This window comes from Lissotriton vulgaris, chromosome 4_1, assembly GCF_964263255.1.
Source record: "Lissotriton vulgaris chromosome 4_1, aLisVul1.2, whole genome shotgun sequence".
Taxonomy (NCBI): domain Eukaryota; kingdom Metazoa; phylum Chordata; class Amphibia; order Caudata; family Salamandridae; genus Lissotriton; species Lissotriton vulgaris.
In genome coordinates this window covers 1,519,653,749-1,519,676,349 of record NC_141691.1, presented here as the reverse complement: position 1 = coordinate 1,519,676,349, position 22,601 = coordinate 1,519,653,749, and the positions used below count along the sequence as shown (strand labels likewise).

General features: G+C 46.5%; 1 protein-coding gene across 1 annotated transcript in view; it reads right to left on the bottom strand.

Annotated features, from left to right (window-relative positions):
* Positions 1-22,601, bottom strand: part of RP1 (RP1 axonemal microtubule associated) — a 2,616,437-nt gene that overhangs the window by 1,094,570 nt on the left and 1,499,266 nt on the right. Inside the window, exon 40 of the mRNA XM_086965756.1 lies at positions 10,874-11,028. Coding sequence (XP_086821882.1) covers positions 10,874-11,028 — 155 coding nt within the window. The remainder of the gene's footprint in view (positions 1-10,873; positions 11,029-22,601) is intronic.

The following is a 22,601-nucleotide window of genomic DNA, read 5'->3' as shown; positions in this document are numbered from 1 at the left end:
AGATTGCACTACTCCTTAGCGCGCGCGACCAACCACACATATATTGGCCCTTGCACGCACTCACACTACAAAATGGGGCAGCGTGGCCTAGACCCAGACAGCACCCACCCTGACTGATGACACCACGACCAGGGCTTCCCTCTACGTCCTGTCCTGGAACGTTAATGGTCTCCTGGACAGGCTGAAGCGCACCGCTGTCCTGCACTACGCACAACGCCTCCGCATTGACATCCTTCTCCTCCAGCAGACACATCTCCTGGTTAACTGCTGTCCTTTTCTTGCCCGTTACAGAGTGTGGCACTCTGGCTTCTCCAGGGGCTGTGGAGGGGTGGCCAATCTCATGAGACGCAACCTGCCCTTTGTTCTGTCCCGGGTGATCCATGACCTTCTGGGCACATATGTGACAGTGTGCGGCTCCTTGGCTGGCTCCCCTCTCCACCTCATGTCCATATATTCACCTCCCTCCATGCTTACCTCTACACTGGCACAGACCTCCGCCCTCCTAACCAGTCTCCCTCTGGGAGTCACCGTTGTGGGCGTTGATTTTAATGCTGTCTCCCTTCCAGCCTTAGACACAACGGGTCTTTCCTCCGCTGTCTGCATTGCTCAAGCAAAACAGCTGAGGACTTTGTCCGAGTCATTGGGCCTCTGTGATGTGTGGTGCATGTGGCACCTGCATGCCACCCACTATTCTCATACCCCCCAGCCCATCACCTGCAGGCAAACATAGACATGATCTTTCTCCCTGCCACTGACTGCTCGACAGTTTAGACACTCGTATCCTAACCAGGGAATATCAGACCACTCCCCAGTGCTCCTCAGTATAGGGACTCCCCCTCCCTCAGCCTGCCAAACATGGAGGATGAACGCATGGTTCCTCCAAGACAAATAATTTAAGATGATGGTAGGGAAGGAGCTCGAGCAATACTTTCTCACCAACGAGTGCTCCGTATCCTCCCCGGGTACCTTATGGGAGGCTGGGAAGGCAACCATTCAGGGTTTCGCAAGGGGCAACTCAAGAAGCAGAGGCAGGAGCAGCACCGGGAAATCACTGCGATGGAAGCGCAGGCGTTTCACTTGGAACAATCCCTTTCTCTGCCTGGTGATGCCGCCCTGAGCCGACAACTAGCCCTTATCCGGTCCAAGAATAGGCAGCTATCTATAGAGGTGGCTAAGCTCCTATGGAGGTCCTCGTGGCAAGAACCTATGGCTGGGGAGACAAAAATGGCACGATTTTGCACAGGTTGGCCACTTTTTCCAGGGCGAATCTCCTCAGAAAGAGATTTGTTGGTCTCCCCCGGTTGGAGACGGCAGCCCAGAAGGACATAGCCGCCCTATCTCTAGAAATGAAATTGAGGAAGCTATTTCTCTCACATCCCCGGGTAACACTCTGGGACCGGATGGTCTTCCCCAAGAATACTACATGCTTACCGTGACACACCCCACCTGGCCGGTCTTTTTCAGGAAGTCCTTGATAAGGGCTCCTTTCCGCCGGAGACAGATATTGCCCCTATTGTGGTCCTTCCGAAATCGGGAGGCTGGGATTTTGGGGAGTTCTGTCCCATAAATATCCCTCCTCAATACAGAGATCAAACTTTATGCCACCATCCTAGCCCAACGGCTGAAGCCGTATCTGCCCCTGCTAGTCTACCCGGACCAGTGTGACTTTATGCCTGCACGCGCAACTCGTCATTGCCTCCGGAGAGTACAACTGGCTCTGGCCCACTGACACTTACTCACTCCTTATTTGGCTCTCCTCCCTAAAGATTTAAAAAAAAGCTTTCGACTCGGTGAACAGGGCATATCTCCAAGACATGTTGACTGAGATGGGATTAGGGCCCCAGTTCTGGGCACTGGTCCAGGTACTCTATTTGCAGCTGTGCACACAGGTGTTGGTGAACGGCGTCCTGTCCGAGGGCTTTCCCATTGCTAGGGACATGCGGCAAAGCTGTCCCCTTTCACCCCTGTTGTTTGCCCTGGCAATGGAACCCCTGGGGGCCCTGGTGCGGGCTGACACCCACGTTAAGGGATGGGAGTGGCCAAACACCAAAACGGACAAGATTGCGCTCTACGCGGATGACGTCGTGCTCTTTCTGGCCCAGCCCGCTTCCTCTGGCCACACTGTCTCCGGTTGTTGCAAGCGTTTGGGCAGGTGTCAGGTCTTCGACTGAACCCCGGGAAATCAGTAGGTGGTCCCACTTCACCTGTCAAGGGACTGTTACGACAGGCAGCCTAATATTCCGATCCGGCACAACTGCTTTAAATATCTGGGAACATAGATTATCCTACTCTCGGCGCTGAGTTGGTCCCTCAACGTAACCCCACTGGTCAAAAAGGCCAAATAAGACCTTCAAACATGGAAGACACTTCCTCTGAACCCTCTGGGCCGGGTTACTTTGTTTAAAATGTTGATCCTCCCCAGGTTCCTCTATGTCCTCCAAAACACCCTGTTCTGCTTCCCTATGTCCTGGTTTAAGGAGCTGTATGGCTTACTTACCAAATTTCTATGGGGCAGCGGGAGGTCACGTCTCACTCACTCCACATGTCGGATCCCTTCCTTTGATGGGGGCATGGGCATGACGCATCTGTACCTCTATTTTGTAGCCACACGTTTGCTGGTGGTTCAGCCTGGGATGGTCTGACCTGGCCTACCGGCTGGAGTTGTGTGAACTGGGATTTTCTAAAGTCCAGGCTAAGCATGGGCGGAAAATCCGTTCCGCTCACGGATTTTGCGGATTTTCGGTAAAAATTCGCAATCCGCGAACTCTCGCAAATTTACTGAAAATCCGCAAATTCGCACGCAGCGGATTTTTTTGCTTGGTGATACAATATTGCGGCGTTCACTTACCGTCATTCAGCGTTTGCCGAGTTGTTTTTCTCGATATTTTGCGAGTGCTGCTCCATTTTGGATCTTGCTGCGGGATCCCGCAGGAGTTTGGCGACGCATCGCGAGAGTTCGCAATTGCGAACATGTAGATGCGGCGGGCAGCAACAATCTCGCACTCGCAAAATTACAAAATTCGCAATTCTGCATAAGAAATCCACCAGCAAGCAGCATAAACCTTTGGAAAATGATGATTTTTATCAGAATAACTCCTCAGGTTGACATTTGACTGCACTTTTTTGGATTTGAGGCCTTTTAGACTTTCTTTGGATCACTTTTGAATTAGAACTCAACTTTCACAAGTAAGTTTGTTTGGGGCATTATAGTTGCTGTTCTGCAGAAAAACGAGTTTTGCAAAACTGAAAGCACTCAGCAGGTGCAAAAGTTCACTCATCATTAGTAACCATTCCTGTAGTGCTTCCTGAGGGGCCCCTCAAGAGTTCAGTTGCCTACGTTTGTTTGGGGCATTACAGTTGCTGTTCTGCAGAAAAACGAGTTTTGCTAAACTGAAAGCACTCAGCAGGTGCAAAAGTTCAAAGTCATCATTAGTAACCATTCCCTGTAGTACTAGTGCTTCCTGTGGGGCCCCTCCAGAGTTCAGTTGCCTACTTGCAACTATTCTATGACCCTGCTCCGACCCTCACAGCAGGGTCATAGAATAGCTACAATTAGGCCACAAAGGTCCTGGGAAAAAACATTGCACTGCAACAGAAAGCAAATTACAGATAAAGAGGCAGGTGCCAGACAGGAAGTTTAAATTCAGTGACACATTAATCAACCCCAAATTTATTCATGTAAGTTGAAGCAGGGCAGGTGTGCTTGCTTTTCCCACCCATAATCTACAGTGATAATCTACAGTGATGAATCAGAGGGTGGCAGCGATGTACCAGAGGGTGACATGGGTGAATCAGAGGGTGACAGTGGTGAAACAGAGGGTGCTGTGAACCTGTGATGATGAACCAGACGTAGAAACAACAAAGTTGTGACCGTAGCGAGCCGACAAGTAAGTTCGCAATTGCAAACTGGTACAAAACCCTCGCGAACTGGCAGAAACCCTTGCGAACACAAAAAAAAAATCCGCAAATTCGCGAGAATTCGCGGATTTTGGGGATTGCGAGTTCGCAAATACGCAAATTCGCGAACACCAGATTCGCAAAATTCGCCCATGCTTAGTCCAGGCCATGTTGTATGGGGGACCTATCCTGACCCAACTGCCAGACGTGACACGTTCGATATTTCTTGCTTGGCGGGCTTAGCTGTGCCATACTGGCTGGACTGGTAGACTGACCCTATGCACTCCCCTCTGGCAGGGGGGTTGGCTCCGGGGAGTGAGTGGCCTACGGGGGTTCAAAACCTGGGAATTTATCGGCATAACGCAACTTGGGAACGATTGGGTTAGGGGCCATATGCTTTCCTTCCAGGACATGCGCACCCGTTCTTCCCTACACCCCTCTCAATTAGATAAATATTTACAGTTAAGACACGCACTTCACATACACATCATAGATGATACTCGGGTCCTGGAACACAGCCTCACGGAGGCCCAGACTTTATTGGGGGACTTGGGCAGGGGGGCATCTCCCGTATATACTGCACTTTAATCAACAACACTCCCACCTTATTGGACAAATTGAGGGACCAATCGGTAGAATGGGTGGGTCCACTGGATAAGGTGGACTGGCGCAATGTGCTCATGGCACCCAAAGAAATTACTGCCTCCACCAAACTTAGACTAATCCAATTATATTACTTGCACGCTGCTTACCTTACTCCAGTGCGCCTTCACCGAGCGGACTTACGCTTCGATGCATCCTTTGCAAGGTGCGGCGAGGCCCCAGCAGATTTTTTTTTTCATGTGATATGGTCCTGTCCCCCGCTGGAAAATTTTTGGGGAGCCATTGAAGAGGAGCTTACAGAGGTCTTGGGGTGGGCTGTTCCTCACATTCCACGTGACTCACTTTTAGGGATAACAGATGGACTAGATGGATCCCGGAACGACAAGACCTTCTTTAACACAGCTATGATAGTTGCTAAACGCGACATAGCGGCGGCATGGATTTGTCCCGATCCACAAGCTCTAGGAAAGTGGACAAGGGAGTGGACTGGTGCGCGACACAAGAAAAAGCTCTATATGTGGCACGTGGATGCCCCAAGAAATATCGGAGGGTGTGGGGTAAATGGCTGGGCGCTGTCGAAGAAATTGAATGATTTGCTAATCCTTTCTGCGGTCATACATCCCGAGGGGTGTGGAATTGAGGGTCACATGGATTTTGATGATGTAAATGAATATCTGCTATCGGGGATTTTGCTGATTTGTTTGTATGTTTTTAAAATCATTAAAATGTGAATATCAATTTTTGTTTATATTTGTGAGCATTTCCAAACCCCTTTCTGCCCCCTTTGCATCCTGAAAATGTTTAGCAATTTACTCCAGCAAAGGGCTCGAGTAGCTCCTCACCCAGGGTTACTAGGGGAAAAGATCATCCTCATATTTGGTGGAGGTGTAGAGGAAGGACATTCTTCCCTGGAGAAATGTTTTTCCCATGGAAAAAAAACAGTATGTTTGTATAGGCGGCTCCATTATGCTTGTGCCAACTTTTTCTCGATAGACAGCTCCGTACAGGGGGAAAAAAAGCCTCCACCTGACACTCCTAGAAGACTGGTGCAGCTTTACAGGTGTACTTCAGGTATTGTTTATGAATACCAAAGAGTAGTAAATCTACAGCACCATGTAGACTAAGACTGCTGTTCCTATTTTATTACATTTTTTTTAAAAAGTTGGGCCTAAAGTTACTATTTATTTATGCGTTTTCATATAGATCATACTTTACCTGAAGGTGCCAGAGGGCTTTGCAATAGAACCAGTTATGTTACTTAAGGACTTCAGAGTACATGAATTACATATAAAATACAAAACAAATACATGCATCTAAAAACAAAAAAGAAAATGTTTCAATGGTGTGTGCGAAAGAAGTGCAATTTAAACCAACAGCATAGGTATAATCTGCCAATATTTGTGGGAAGTGAGCACAAAGTATTAGCAGAAAGTGAGCGCAAAGAGTATAGAAATAGCAAAATGATATTATATAACATAGTATTATGAAAGACAGGTTGGTCAGTTTGTAGTCCAAAAAGCATTCATGGGTCCCAGTCTCTAGCCCTGTCCCCACCATCTGCCCGCAAGACGGGCTCATGCTACATAAGGCTATCAAAAGAACATAGGCCTAATATAATAGCCTGACAGTGATTACATAACGGCACAAGCTACTCGCAGGATGGACGTATGCCCAAACTGTAGAAAGGTCTATATAAAGGGTGGTGAAGGTGGCGGAGGTGGAGAGGAGCTTTGTGATGTGGAACACACTCAGCAAGGGGATGATGTTGCAGTCTCCTCTGGCACAAAGGGCATCTCCAAGGCAGCAGTAGAGATCCCTGGTTGCCTCCAGGGTGTCAATGGGAGCACGGACTTTCCCTTTTGTGTTGCTCGATCAAGCACACGGACTGGGGATTGAGATGGGGTTGGCTGAGTGGGACGATCTGTGGGGATGGCCACGTCAGAGAGGGCTGCGGGCTCATCCTTGGCACCAAGTTGGTGTTTGTTTCCATGTTGGTTGCAGTAGTCTCCTGACTACCAGTCAGCTGGGTACAGCGGGGCACCAGCAGTGGACTCAGGGCCTCACAAAAGATCAGTGGCAGTCTCCCAACCACCAGTCAGCCGTGCACGGCTGAGCACCCGCAGCAAACCCAGGACAAACGCGTCGGACGAGACGGGATCGGGCCACAACGTTAACATCGCCATCTCACAAGGGCGCTCCTTATCACCAAAATGGTGTTCTCCAACATCAACCAGTAACCCCTGGCCCCCTGGACGCCCACCTGGACAGCCCACAACAGATGATGCGCTGCAGTCTCCTGACCACTTCTCACAGGCATAGCAGAGCACATCAGCGGACATGGAACCATATGTCGGGCGAGTCGGGCTGGGCCACAACTCATACCACTGTCCTGCTGGAGTGGGCTTCACCGCCAAGACGATCTCCCATGTTTCCCTTCTTCTGTGTTGTTTGGCAGTCCTCAACCGTGCTCCTCGTTGAGCTGCCATGGTACTCGATTTTGGACTCTGTTGTCAACTATGGGAGATTGAGGAATCGTTTTTCTCAATTCCAGATATGCAGTGGCTTGATGGAGGGGCTTTGCTGGGATTTACGATCCCGAGTCCGGGAGCTCCTTAGCAGTCGGCTAGAAGGTGTTACCCCTGTCATTCATGGTGTGCGCTATACATCGGCCCCCATGCTTCCGAACAACATTGGCCAAAATGGCAAAATAGACATTCATTTCAAGAAGTGAAGGCCTTTAGATACTCATCGTGAAGATTTCAATGAACATCAAATCGAATCTGAATATGACATGAAGCCTGGCAAAAAGGCTTATTTTGTCAGGTCGAAATGGAAGTTTAAAATTGCACTGCAGGCTGAAGTGGCAGGCTGAGACATGTTTTACAGAGCTACTTTAGTGGATGTCACAACGCGTGAATGAATGTCACTCGTAGAATTTAATTTTCAGGTCCTGGGTACATGTACTACCATTTACTAGAGACATATAAGTACATTACATGTGCCGATTAGGTGTATACTGATATTACCATGCCTAAGGGAGAGACCACAAACACTTTACCACTGATTAGCAGGGGGAATGTTCACACAGTCCTAAAGCAAACAAAAAGGAAATCAGCAAAAATAGAGGAGTGAAGGCAAAAAGTCTGTGGGAATACCACACCAAGGATGTCAGGTCTAACACAGTGGCTGATATTAATTCAAGCATTGTACCAATCCCCTATTTTAGTTTTCTACTCATATATTTTTGGAGGTCCCGTAGACATTAGGCACCAACTATCAACTGGGGAATCATATGTGTGATATGCACAGCAGATGTCTCAGGATTGTCACTTTATACCATTCTGGTGTTCTTCCTCTCACAGACTGCCTCAGCCATTCTGACGCTTACGATTAATGGATGAAGACCTGAGGATGGGGGATATAAGTCTACCTAACCTCGCCTTGGTGCCTCATGCAAAACTTCATGGACTATATTCTTAGACGTGGGAGGAAGAGTTTGTGGTCTCATGTATTAGGAAGAACAGCAAAGTTATTGGAGCTGACTATATGTCTGGACGCACTTGACCTCTACATCATACCAAGAAGTGCATCCAATGCGGTTGATAATGTGATGCTGTTTGGGCCTAGGAGGAAGCCATACGTCACTCACCAGTCCCCAAATTAACTGACCTCCTATATCTGGATAAAAATTAATAAACTAGAGCTCAGTTTTGACCACGAGAGTAGGATTTCCGAGATACATCCTGTGTCTTTAGCTGCCCCTTTGAATGTGGGCTCACTTGCTTGTTACTCACAGGAAAATGATTTGGAGACATACTGAAACATATACTTTACATTTTGGAACTCTTATATTTCATTTCGAAAATATGGCCAGTCGTTAATTTATACACATGGTCCTGATCCCTCATGCTAAACATAGGTGTTTTGAGAATTTTTGTGAAAGTGTCTTGTGCAAACTGCTTTTCTGCAGTTGATAACTGTGCTCAAGGAAAGCGCTCAGATCCCGTAAACTCTTGCTACATAAAACTGCCCCAAAAAAATCCATATAATTGTTAAACAACCTTTTCCTGTCATTGTTACCCTGTCCGTTTAATGCAGTTCTCTCTGTTAATCAAATGTTGTACACTGCATCATAACACTGTCATGGAATGTCAATCACATCACCCTAAATATGCGCACTGACTATCAATCTTCCAAAGTCCTCCCCAGTGGTTAACACCATTCAGTTCCCAGAACTGGAAATGCTGCTTTTCTTTCTCAGACATCTGTCATTTAAAATTAGACCGGGCGTCGATTCCTTGACTCAAACAATTATTTAAGATACAGGAAGCTACCATTATCTTCTCTGATTTAATAACATTTTAAATTAGTTAAAGTTTTCCATCCTGATCAATAGTTGTCTTCTTACACTTTGTATTTCCAATAACCGTGCTCCATAATAGGCGCCTAATTGCTTCCATGAAGTGGCTATAGATCCCCAAATCCCGCCTCAGTGAATGTCCGCAGCTCATGGTCCATGTGATGAAGTCATTTAAAGGACATTTCTTTCCGCAAACGACTGATCGATAGGATATTATTGCACTTGTAGAGCATCAATCAACCTTACAGATTTCATATGCATCTGTTCATGGAGCACTGAGGGCAGAGTGAATAATTCTTGGATCTATTGGCTTCTTCACCCATATAGCAAATAGCGCGTCATGAACAGGGAGGTGATAGCCCACCTGCCTTAATAAACAAGCATTGGCAAAGTCAACAGGTCTGGTTGTATTGTACTAACCCATTCAGAATAAGCACATCATGCACAGCGGGAGCAGACAGGGAGGGCTACGGCTGTAATGAGGTCCTTTATACTTTTTAATGCAAACACGTAGTGAGGGTTGAAGGATATAGCCAAACAGCCAATACCATTAGCCAAAAGACGAACACTCCACTGGGTGAGATACCGCAAGAATAGAAGGACTCGCTTTCTATAGGAGATTTTGACAAGTGCAGCCAAGTGAAATGTTCACTGTAGAAAGCTTTGCATTAATTTATTCGATAAATGAGGTAAACGGTTGAAATCTTCAACTCTGATTGGGAAAAATCTGCACAAAGAAGCAATCATGCTTGCATAAATATTCATTCCATCTCAGAAGATTTAAATTCTATGAGAAAACTGCAAAGATTTGTTGACATTTCAGTGGATTTTTCACACTTGATGGAGTTTGACTATCTAAGCGCCAAGTGACCGTTTGGGTGGATGTGTGCGCTATAAGAACCGGAAACATAACATAACAATAACATCTAGGAGCTATCAAGGATATGCATCATTTGTTATTAACGGCTAGATTTAGGATAGTCCCCAGGCATTATTGTAAAGATAGCTTATTTCATTGCCGGAAGTTGTTTATTTCTAAAGCAAAAGCCTGGTAAATTGTATCTCAAATTACTGACCGCTAAAAGTGTTGTGCATAGGGAACAATGCAACAACACTCTAAGGAAATATGGCTTTAAATTGGATAAGAGAGCAAACTAATTTCTAATGACGTTGTGAAATATATTCTCTGCTGTAGCACTTCGTACATTTTTATGAGCTATAAGTAGGCCTCGGCAGAATTCTCCACCAAGTGAAAAAAAACCTTCACCACGATACGTGGAGTGCCACAAGAGGCAGAGTGCCTTACGTCACACTGTTTGTGCTGATTTTTACCATCAGGTGTTTGTCCGGTACTTTCACACCAGCACAAGAGGGCGCTGCTTCTTTCTGCCACTCGAGTAGAAGTTCTACTGGAGCAGCAGCTTCCTCACATGAATGGAAGGTTTCTCAAAGCGAACAGTAGCAACCTTCGCGACTGCCCACATTGAGAAATCTCGCTGGAAGGTGGTCTGGGTTTAAATTTTCCTCACTCGCACTCGCTAACTTACTGTTGGTGAGCACGAGCAAGGAAATAAATCAGCAGAGCAGAGTTTTTCAGATTTCTCTCCGCGGAGCGCGAAAAACTTCGTGAATGGAGCAGAGTTCACAGCCCAGGCCTAGCTATAATATAATAAAAGTTTGATTTTTTACTGTCGGAAGTTGTAATAATATTAATTTTGTCTAAGAAACGAGATTTTAATGATTAAATATTCCACTGGGCTGAGCCAAGAAGTGATTGATAAGGTCAAAAGTCAATGGACGATAGAGGCTTATCGGAGAAAGCCAATGGCTTAAAGAGATGGAACCAAAGCATACTCTGTATTCAGTAAGCAGTAATGCAGTTTGACAGCTGTGCTTTCAAAACTCAGACAACATTTCACTAGTGTCTGCAGTTAGGTAGAAGGAGAAGAGCATGAAGGTAACGTGCATACTGGAGAAAAAGCCTGTATTAAGCAATTAGTAAAGTGGGTTTACCTTCCCTCTACAAAAGGTTATAGGGCCAGTGCCCGAATTTCTCAGCCGTCTTTTGCCAGAGCTCCCTCTTTCGCCGTGTATTGAAAGGTACACTTCTCCACAGGCCTCAGCATTCTTATCACTTCCGGTGTGTACATGAACCGTATATTCTATAACTGAAAGAAACACACAAAAGGCATGGATACACGGAGCAACAAGTAATTAAAAACAGAGTTTTGTCCGACATTAGAGATGTATTTAATCAGAAGCCACGTGACTCTCCATTTGGAAAAGTAAACAAAAGTAATTTGAACAGGTTGCAGATTAAGAATACTAGTGCACTCCGGAACAGGGTTTGATAAGGAATCACGGGGCATATTACCAAGCAATAGCGATAATTATCGCTATTGCTTGGTTAGAGAAAAAAATTTACTGCTGAGCTGCGGCGATTTTTACCGCATATAAACCTTGGTATTGCCAAGGTTTATCGCAAATGCGATAAAAATCTCCGCAATGCATGAATATCGCTGAAAAGTCAGCAATATTCATGCATTACCGAGCTAATGCTCTTAGCCATGTTATCCACCTCCCATTGGATAACATGGCTAAGAACTGCTCAGGGCAGGTGTTAGCTTTTGGAGATATTCGCGCTTAGCGCGAATATCTCCAAAAGTTGGTAATAAGGGATAGCGATGTTAGCGACTGTTTTCAGTCGCTAACATCTTGGCACGCCCACTTTTCATGTCATTAGTGATAAATATCACTGACATGCAAAGTGGGGCCCAAGATGGTCGCTATCTCCTACTAGCTGTCGCTAACTGGTGTTAGCGACAGCTAGGTAATAGGGAGATAATTTTATCTCCGCTTTCTTGGCTTTTGAAGCCAAAAAAGCGGAGATAAACCCCCTTGATAATATGGCCCCACATTTCCAGTGTTCGCTTCTTTGCACAAGTGCAGTGCAAAATAACATTCACCTGAATCGACTTGTCGAAAAGAGAACTTTGACACCCGTCATCCAGAACAATTATCAATTTTTAACTGGCTAGCTTGTGCAAGTATCAGGACAAAATGGTAGGGATGAAGACTTTGTGCACTCAGAGCTTGTGCCAGGGGTGAGGTATATATAAAAACTCGTCATAGAACAAAACTGAAATGTACTTTTGTCAAATTCTGTTATCAGTCCGAGTAGTTTATTTCAGCCTTAGTTCAAAATCTATAAAGCCATAACACATGCGTCTAGAATACAGTGCAGATCTATTATAGATACAGTCGAAATGGTGTGTTTGATAAAAAACAGTTGGATAAATACTTTTAGTGCAACAGGCCGTTCAATTCTGCCTATCTGTATAAACCCAATAAAACGGCATCATGATTAATGTCATGGTTTATGCTGTGTATACATTGCCCATACTGCACCTTCTTAGTGGTTCCAGTCTGCATCGGATTTTTCTTTTGCCCGTAAATTGTTTTACACCGCATCCTTCGACTACACGGGAATTGTCGCTTTTCCAACTGAGGTGCTGGTCAGCATCTGGTATTTCCTGGTGAAATATTTATAATTCATCTAAGTGCTACTGCACATCAGGTTTTACCGCTAAATTATCTTAATCTGTATCCGGGTACAACTCTGAACCCGATTGCCTCATATAAATAACTTCAAACTGCATTCAGGTGCTGCTTTTCAAAATACTGGTTATTCCCTCTGAAATGTTCCCCTGTGCACCCGGGCTCTGCCTCTAATTCTTTCATTCATCTTTGCATGTATGTGAATGCTGATGGATTCAGGGTAAAGTATCTGTTCCACATTCCGCGGCTAATTTAATTCGCTTTATAGTGCACTTGGGTGGTGTTTATCACCAGGTGTCTGGTCTGACTTCTTTTTCTGCACTTGGTCGCTGCTCCTAAATGATCATGCTTTCCACTTGGGTGCTCTGTGCAAAGGGTTTTATTCTGCATCCGCTGCAGATTCCGAATTACTTAACATTCTGATCAATATTGTTTCATACCTGGGTCTTCTCCTTCAGGTTGTTTCATCTGAATTTATTCAAGTTGGTTCTTTCATTTTGCATCTGCAAGCTGCTTCTGAATTGTTCCTTTCCGTCTTTGTTGCTTCTTGAAATTACTTATTCTGCTACCATCCATCACAGTGTTACCTGTCAAACTGTCAACTGCGTATTGTTCCTTCGGGGAGTTTCTCTGAATTGTGTCGTATATGGCTTGGGTATTTCTTTATATGTACGTGTGAAATGCAAATTGTTTATTCTGCACCTCAGTTCGCCATCTGCCCTATTTCTACAGCATTTGACTGTTGCTTCCAATCAGTCATGTTTGCTCCAGGGTTCAATCTGGGCTACCCAGCAGCAAGGAGCTTTTTCAGAATTGTTTTATACTAAGATGTTCTCTGGTCAATACCTGAGTGTTCATCTGCATCAGCGTGACCTGGTCTTCATTTCTATTTATGAAAATCTTTTGTCAGATCATGCTCATAAAATGTCTGAAGGCAGCGGCGGCAATCACAGGTAAGCATGGTAGGGCGTGCAGGGTGCAGCGGGGGGAAGCAGATGGATGACAGAATAGGTGTTATTTATTTAATTATAGCTATTCCATCATCTGTTGACTTACCCCCGCTCCCACCCGTATCTGATTCCGCCTGCCCCACCGCCCCACTGCACTTACATGAGCCGGCTGCCACTGGTGTACAGACAAAATATCGACTCCAAAATATCGACTGGACATAATATCGAGTTTTAAATATAGACTGGACAAAATATCGACTGGACATAATATCGACTACAAAAATATCGTTTTTCAGGTAAGTGAAGTAATATCGACTGTATAAAATATAGATAGCAAAAATATCGAATTTTTAATAATATATCATATTTTATAGTGTATTTTTATGTAATAATATGTGTGAAAAGTGTGTCTTAATGTTATAAAATATTTTATTAAATGAATTTTGTTTTTATAATAATTGCGTAATGTAATTCTGTAGCGGGTTGTGGGTTTATAGGGGAATAGGGTGGGAAGTAATTTAATAATAATTAATTAATTAATATATGTTTGTTAATATTTTTAATTAATAAATAATTGATAATTAATTAATATTAATTAGTTAATTAATTAATATAATTTTGAACATACTTTGTATTAGTAATTAATTGGTAATTAATTAATTGTAATTCGTTAATTACATTAATTAGAGTACATTTTTTATTTTTATAATTTTGTGTTATTTTTAAGTAATTAATTGGGAAAAATAATATTAAATATTAAAATAATTACAGCTAATGTGCTAATATATTTACTTTATTGTTATTGTTAATTAATAATTAATTGGTAATTAAATAATATTGATACATTTTGGGTAAAGGAGCATTTTTAGGGTTCAGGGTCAGTTTTCAGTTTTAGGGTAAAGGGGTATTTTTGGGGTTCAGGGTCAGTTTTCAGTTTTTGGGTAAAGGGGCATTTTTAGGGTTCAGGGTCAGTTTTCAGTTTTAGGGTAAAGGGGTATTTTTAGGGTTCAGGGTCAGTTTTCAGTTCTTGGGTAAAGGGGTATTTTTAGGGTTCAGGGTCAGTTTTCAGTTTTAGGGTAAAGGGCTATTTTTAGGGTTCAGGGTCAGTTTTCAGTTCTTGGGTAAAGGGGTATTTTTAGGGTTCAGGGTCAGTTTTCAGTTTTTGGGTAAAGGGGCATTTTTAGGGTTCAGGGTCAGTTTTCAGTTTTTGGGTAAAGGGGTATTTTTAGGGTTCAGGGTCAGTTTTGGGTTTTTGGGTAAAGGGGTATTTTTAGGGTTCAGGGTCAACAAATAAGATTGTAAAAAATTATTTTTATTATTTTCATTTATTATTTAATTATTATAATTTAATTTAAGTATTTTTAAGTATATTTTAGTAATTAAAATTTTATATTAATTTAATTTAACACTGTTTTTAATAAAGTCGATATTTTTTACATCTATATTATTGTTAACGATATTTTGTACTCGATATTTTTGTACTTACCTGTTTGTAGATACTAACTCGATATTTTGACTGTCGATATTTTGTCCACGATATTTTGGCAAGTCGATATTTTGTCCCTCGATATTATTTCAGTGATCCCTGCCACTGTCTGTTGGGGAGGCGGGTGTTGTTTCTATAGTGCACAAACCGTCGCTATGCTATATATAACTTTATTTTTTTGCTTTCTCCGTTACAAAATTCACTTACTGAGCGGAGTCCTTCTGCGGCATTCCTACCTCTTTAATCATTCTTGGTGACGTCAATGTTACGTTTCAACTTATAAGTCCCAGTGATCTCAAAACCATTACTTATCCCTGGAACTCACTGACTTGCCCCAAAGTGCCTCTGGACCTCCTCCTCAACTGGAGATATCTTAAATGCATCTTCTCTGATCCACCGATGACACAAATCTAAAATCCCTGTCGGCCCTCTACAATAAGGATGACATTATTCCCTTCTTTGTTGCTGACACCTCTTGACAATCCTCACAAAACTGTTCCTACAAGTGAAAGGAGGAAACTCTTCACAAGAAAATGCCTCTTTTTGCATGAGCACCCCCAAAATTTGGACTGATGCTGATGTTTTTTTGACTCAGAGAGTGCATGTTTAATTGCCATACCCAACTGACATAAGTTAACTTACATATACGTCTCTAGTATATGGTACCAGGGGAACTCAGGGCCTGTGAGCAAAAGTGTCACTCGTGGACTGCAGCACTTATTGTGCCACCATGAGTGTGACAAAGTAATAGCATGTCTTCTAGCCACCACTGCAGACTGGTAGAGCAGTTTTAAAATGCTAACTCGACTTTGTCATTTAAATTAATGACAAATTCCAGACCTTCGACAGGTTGCTGTATATCAAAAAGTAGGAAATGCATTTTTATATGTCCTAAACAGTAAAACCTCTATGTTGTCCTTCTTTCTGTAGAAAGGCTAGTAGCCCCAATGGCAACTCAGTTGTGTTGACATCTGAATGGAACTAATAAAGATGCCATTTTAAGGCATCAAAAGAATCGTTGCATTAAACCTGACTAGATGCCCAAGTCAAATGTAATGTAACGTTTGAGGAAAAGGCAAGTTTAGAAAGCTGCAAATCTGTTACCCAAAGTTTTCCTTGGCCATATACAGTTGGTTGCTGTCTATAAACCAGCAGGGCTTGATCCAGTAAGGCCACCTTGGGGGCGGGATCAGTACAGAACCAAGGAACAGAGAGGACACTCAGTCGTCGCGAATCAAAGACAGTTATGAAGGAACAAAGCACCAGTAAGGACATGAATCCTGTGTGACCAAGAAGTCTTTTGTAATTAATTTATCGTGTTTAATTATTATCTCGAATTAGCACTGATTGTGAACAGAACAAACAGCGTGGCAGCAAATTCACTAGACTGAACAAGAAGACAATCACATGCACCATAATTATAACATTCACATTCATGATCAAATAATGCAAATCAAAAACAAACAAATAAACAGTTACATCGATCTTCATTTTGCAAAAATAGCACAAACAGACAAGAAGTCTTTGTGAATGCTTGGCACAGTTCTTCAGGTCCCAGGCAAGGGAAGTGGTATGATAGTCATTTCAATCCTATTCCTATTATAAGGAGACTATTCCCCTCCTTAATTGCTAATTTTCACTGCAAAAGGTAATATGGGCCAGGATGCCCGCCACCCCTTCCATCACCAATCCCAATGGGAGGAGACAGACACAGTTTGAACTTTTGGAAGGCGGGGGGGCCTCACGACCCCCCCGGCCGTATTTATTAAAATATGAAACAAAATTTAAAACTTTAAATTAAAAAATGTTTCATATATCTTGTACAAATTCAACTTCCATTACATTTGATGTAGACAGGTATTCAGGCTAACCTTAACAAATCTCTAATACAAAGATTTCCTAACCGAGTCTAACATCATGACAAATGCATTGTATACGAATTTGTACATCCTAACGTTAGGGGCCAACGGCAAGGTCTTAACCGGTGTCAGATCCCTATCACCAAATTCCCGCCCTCACATGTGAGTGGCGCATGCGCAGAGGACTTTACCCACGTAGCCAACTGTAACTTCCCTTGTCGTGGGGGGCCCCCTTTCACGCGACGCCATCTTAAGGTCATCTGAGTTCCTGTGCGGGGTATCCATAAGAAGGACAGCGTGGACTCCTCCCTTTCCCCGCACTCTCTTCCGCCGGAGCGGATATCCGGCCCCCGGGAAATTCTGGGGAGGGGCATATAGCCGTCTCCCCCTGGGAGGGGCCTATGGCCATCTCCCCCTGGGCGACCCATCCGTAACGGGTGCCGCCCCCCGTGGGAGGGGCCAATGGCTGCCTCCCCTCGGGGGCTCCCATCCATAATGGGTGGCGCCCCCCCTAGGGACCTTGAAATCACTGCTCACCGATCATGACCTTACCGCCCGACCGAAGACTAAATAAATACGACAATTAGTTACCTACTAGGGGAAAGAAACCTATGCTTACTCTTGTGGTACAGCTCGATATATCCACTGACTTCAACAGTGCTACAAAGGAAAAAAGGTCCTATAGCACAGAACAATCTTTATTGCATACATTCCTTAACATTTCTACAAAGGAAAAAAGGCCTATAAGCAAGTACTCAGTTACATGCATACTCTTGTCATTAATTTAGGATGAAAGCAACGATTCCAACAAAACATGTTTTATTACAATCAAATATCAACATAGGACTTTGTTCACTCCAAATATTTTGCAACAGGGGCTGATGGGTGGGTCAAAAAACTGAAGCTTGTTCCCTTGAGGGCTCACGAGCGATGAGTGGTGCAGCCTTCAGAGCGCAGGAACAAGAGGACGCTTCCCTGGATTCCCAAGCCTTTTATCCAGCAGCGGGAAGGCGGGGGCCGCGCCCCATCCCGCCCATAGGTACACGGACTTCCGGGCGGGTGTTTAGGACAACCCTTTTAGGCGGCGGGGGCGTGCTCCGACCACGCCGCTATGGGCATACCGGCCGGGACACGCCTCCGCCCGCAACGGTTTCCCGGGGGATCGGGGCACCCATCCATACATCCGGGGTGACCGAGTGGTCTCCCCTTTCCATTTAAGATTTAACCAAGTAGGAATAGCTTTTCCACAATCCTCTCTTTTGAAAAATGCTGAAGGACATCCCTATGAAGGTGGGTGCATATCTATTTTTATTTAGTCAAATATGTTTTTCTGCTTCAGTTGGTTCCATCAAAATTTAATTTTCCCCTTTGAATTTAAAGCAAACGGTCGTTTGAGTAGTTCACCAATTTCTTCTTCAGTGAAACTAAGTGTTTGCAAAGCAGACATTACCCATAGATGGGTATGGAAAAAGTGTATTTATCAGTGCTAATCATTCGGTCAATAGGGATGATAGCTAAAAATAATAATAACTTTGTGTGAAAGAGAACCTTCGTGCTACTGCACAGACTCAAATATCAGGTCACCCTCCTCCTCAGGGTTTTCCTGCTGCTCATCTAGATCGTCCCCTGCAACCTGGGACTCCACCCAGGCCCTCAAGGCTTTCTGCAGCTCCACCTTCCAGGTGAAGCCTCTCATGGACCTAAAAATCTTTGAAAAAACTCTTCAACTGAGCCACAGTGTAAGACTCTAACCTGACCAGAACCAACTCTAAAACTTCTTTTGCAGGTGAAGTTACAGGTGTAGCTTTACCAGGTTGAGACATAATTTACCAACAAAAAGAAAAAGGCAAGTAGGAAGAAATGTAGTGAACAATCAATTACTGAGTGGTATTGCATAAACACAAGTTCAGTCCTCATGGTTGATCACCAAAGTTAGAAATCTGGTTTCTTGTTGGCAAAGGTATGCACCCTGTTCAAACAGAAGCAACAATCCTAGTAAGGGTAAGCTAGATACACACTAAAAGATAACCTATGCTCACCTTTTTTGTTGCTTGGCACAGAGAAGTCAGGCTTATCTAAAAATCAATCAATCAATCAAAGCATTTGTATAGCGCACTACTCACCCAGAGGGTCTCAAGGCGCTAGGGGAGGGGGGTCCGCTGCTGCTCGAACAGCCAGGTCTTGAGTTGCTTCCTGAAAGCGAGGTGGTCCTGGGTCAGGCGGAGGTGGGTCGGGAGGAAGTTCCATGTCTTGGCGGCGAGGTAGGAGAAGGACCGTCCCCCTGTGGTGGCTCTTCGGATGCGGGGGACGGCGGCGAGGGCGTGGCCGGTCGATCGAAGCTGGCGTTTGGGAGCGTAGAAGTTGAGGCGGCTGTTGAGGTATCCTGGGCCTTGGTTGTGTAGGGCTTTGTGTGCGTGGGTGAGGAGTCGGAAGGTGATTCTCTTGTTGATCGGGAGCCAGTGCAGGTCTCTCAGGTGTCCGGAGATGTGGCTGCGACGGGGGATGTCCAGGATGAGTCGTGCTGAGGGGTTCTGGATCCGCTGGAGTCTCTTCTGGAGTTTGGCGGTGGTTCCGGCGTAGAGGGAGTTGCCGTAGTCCAGACGGCTGGTGACGAGGGCCTGGGTGACTGTCTTCCTGGTCTCGGTGGGGATCCACCGGAAGATCTTACGTAGCATGCGCAGGATGTTGAAGCACGACGAGGAGACGGCGTTGACTTGTCTGGTCATGGAGAGGGAGGAGTCCAGGATGAAGCCCAGGTTGCGTGCGTAGTCTGTTGGTTTGGGTGCGCTGCCTAGGGCGGGGGGCCACCAGGAGTCGTCCCAGGCGGAGGGTGAGGATCCCAGGATGAGGACTTCCGTCTTGTCCGAGTTCAGTTTCAGGCGGCTGTTCTTCATCCATTCGGCTACCTCTTTCATCCCTTCGTGAAGGTTGGCTCTGGCGGTGGCGGGGTCGTTGGTGAGGGAGAGATTCAGCTTGGTGTCGTCGGCGTAGGAGATGATGTTGAGGTTGTGCTGGCGTGCGATGTCTGCGAGGGGGCTCATGTAGACGTTGAAGAGGGTTGGACTGAGCGAGGAGCCTTGAGGAACGCTGCAGGTGACTTTGGTGGCTTCAGATCTGAACAGGGGGAGGCGGACTCTCTGTGTCCTTCCGGCGAGGAAGGAGATGATCCACTCCAGTGCCTTCTCCTGGATTCCGACGTTGCTGAGTCGCTGCACTAGTGTACGGTGGCAGAAAGTGTCGAAGGCCGCGGAGAGGTCTAGGAGGATGAGGGCTACTGTTTCTCCGTTGTCGAGCAGTGCTCGGATGTCATCGGTGGCTGCGATCAGGGCGGTCTCGGTGCTGTGGTTGGCCCGGAAGCCAGACTGCGAGAGGTCGAGGGATCCGTTTGTCTTGAGGAAGGCGGCCAGCTGCTTGTTGACGGTCTTCTCGATGACTTTTGCAGGAAACGGGAGCAGCGAGATGGGGCGGAAGTTCTTGAGGTCGGTGGGGTCGGCTGATGGCTCCTTTAGTAGAGCGCTGAGTTCGGCGTGCTTCCAGCTCTCCGGGAAGGTCGTGGTGTCGAAGGAGATGTTGATGATGTCCCGCAGGTGGGGTGCGATGACAGCGTCGGCCTTGTTGAAGACGTGGTGAGGGCAGGGGTCGGTCGGAGATCCGGAGTGGATGGAGTTCATCGTGCGGACGGTGTCTTCGGTGCTGATCGGGGTCCAGGCGCGGAGGGTGGTGGTGGGGGGCGGTGGTTCGGTCGTGGCGTGCGTCGGTTGAGTGCTGAAGCTGTTGTGTATGTCCGCGATCTTGTTGTGGAAGTAGGAGGCGAGGGAGTTGCAGAGGTCTTGTGAAGGGGTGATGTCGTTGTTTCCGGCTTTGGGGTTGGAGAGCTATTTAACGATGTTGAAAAGTTCCTTGCTGTTGTGTGCGTTGTTGTCCAGTCATTCCATGAATGCGGTTTTCTTGGTGGCGTGGATGAGTTGGTGGTGTTTTCGGGTGGCGAGCTTGAGGGCAGTCATGTTGTCCGGTGTTGGGTCTTCGCGCCAGGTTCTCTTGAGGGCTCGGCAGTTCTTCTTGGAGCTCTTGAGTTCGTCGGTGAACCATGGGGCTTTCTTGCTACTGGGTCTGCTAGGCGGGGTCTTCAGAGGGGTGAGGTCGTCTGCGCAGTTGCTGATCCACTTCGCGAGGTTGGTGGCCGCCTGGCTTGGGTTTGTTGCGCTGGTGGGAGGGTTCATGCTCAGGGAGGTCGCGAGCTGGTCGGCTGTGATCTTGTTCCAGCTTCTGCGTGCAACCTGTTGCTGGTGGTGGTGGATCGTGGTCCTTCTGAAGCTGAAGTGGACGCAGCTGTGGTCCGTCCAGTGGAGTCCGGTGGCGTGGCTGAAGGCGATGTCCTTGCTGGATGAGAAGACAAGGTCGAGTGTGTGTCCGGCGTAGTGGGTGGGGGTGGTGACCAGCTGCTTGAGTCCCAGGTTTGCGAGGTTGTCCAGCAGGGTGGTGGTGTTGCGGTCGTTGTTGTTCTCCAGGTGGAAGTCGAGGTACCCGAGGAGGATGTAGTCAGCGGAGAAGAGGGCGTGCGGGCTGATGAAGTCGGCGATGTCTTCGCTGAATTGTGTGCGTGGTCCCGGGGGTCTGTAGATGAGGGTGCCTCTGAGGGTGGTCTTGGGGTTGATGTGGACCTGGAAGTGCAGGTGCTCGGCGGGTGCGAGGGTGTCGTCGGTGTTGGTCGTGATGCGGTTGGTGTTCCTGTGGATGATGGCGATGCCTCCTCCGGTCTGGTTGATGCGGTCCCTTCGGATGATCTTGTAGCCGTCTGGGATGGCGATGGCGATGTCGGGCGCTGAAGAGGCGTTCATCCAGGTTTCCGTGAGGAAGGCGACGTCTGGTGAAGTTGTGTCGAGCAGGTTCCAGAGCTCGACGGCGTGTCTGTGGACGGAGCGGGTGTTGAGCAGGATGCATTTCAGGTGGCTGCTGCTGTTGCTCGTCTTGGTCTTGGTTGGTGCTGGAGTAGTGCAGGTCCGGATGCAGGTGAACTTGCAGGAGTTGCAGCAGAAGGGTCCGTGGGTGCGTCTTGGGGTGGCTCGGTAGCATCCTGGGATTCGGCCGGCGTTGAGTGCGTAGAGGGTGGCGGCGTCGTACGTCCGGCGGGTGGGCTGGGGTCTGCGGGGGCCAGGGATCCTGGCGCTGGGCGCGGTCCAGGCGCGGATGGGCGCAGACGGGCTTACCTTTGGCGCACCTTTGGCGCTCAGTCGGCGCTCCCGCTGCGCGTGTCCGCTGCGCGGTCGCTCTGGGGGCGTCATAAGAAGGAGGACTTGAGGGCTGGTCAGATGGGCGGCGGGAGCGGCTCGGCCAATGGGCCGGTGGTGGGCGGGGCCTGTGGCGAGCTGCGGCGGGAAACTGGTGAGCGGGCGGCTCTGCTGTCGCTAGGCCGCTCGGGGGGCCAGGGGGGCGTCGGCGGCAGAAAAAGGCGGCAAGGCTGGCAGGCAGGAGCAGGAGGCGGCAGGAGGAGCAAGGCAATGTGCAAAGTATTTGAGCAACACACACACACACACACACACATATACCCGCAGTACAATGAATAGACCACAAAAAGAGTCAACACAAGTTTAAAAAAAAGAGTATTTTATTCTGTTCAAAACAAAACCAAAACACCAATAATCCAATGTATAGAAGTTGAGATATTGAATTCTAAAAGAATAAATGCTAAAAAGTGCTTAGAACCAAGTAGCGATAAAACGGTTATTTTAGTTCATACTGAACCGGGGCAAAGTCAAACTTCGGGCTGACATCGTGGAAGTGCAGGTGGTCTACAGAACCCATGCAGACCCCCAGTGAACAAAGTACCTTTTCTGGTCGCAAGCAACAAGATGCGTTGATCTCCATGGAGTGAAGGCGATGCGTTAGTT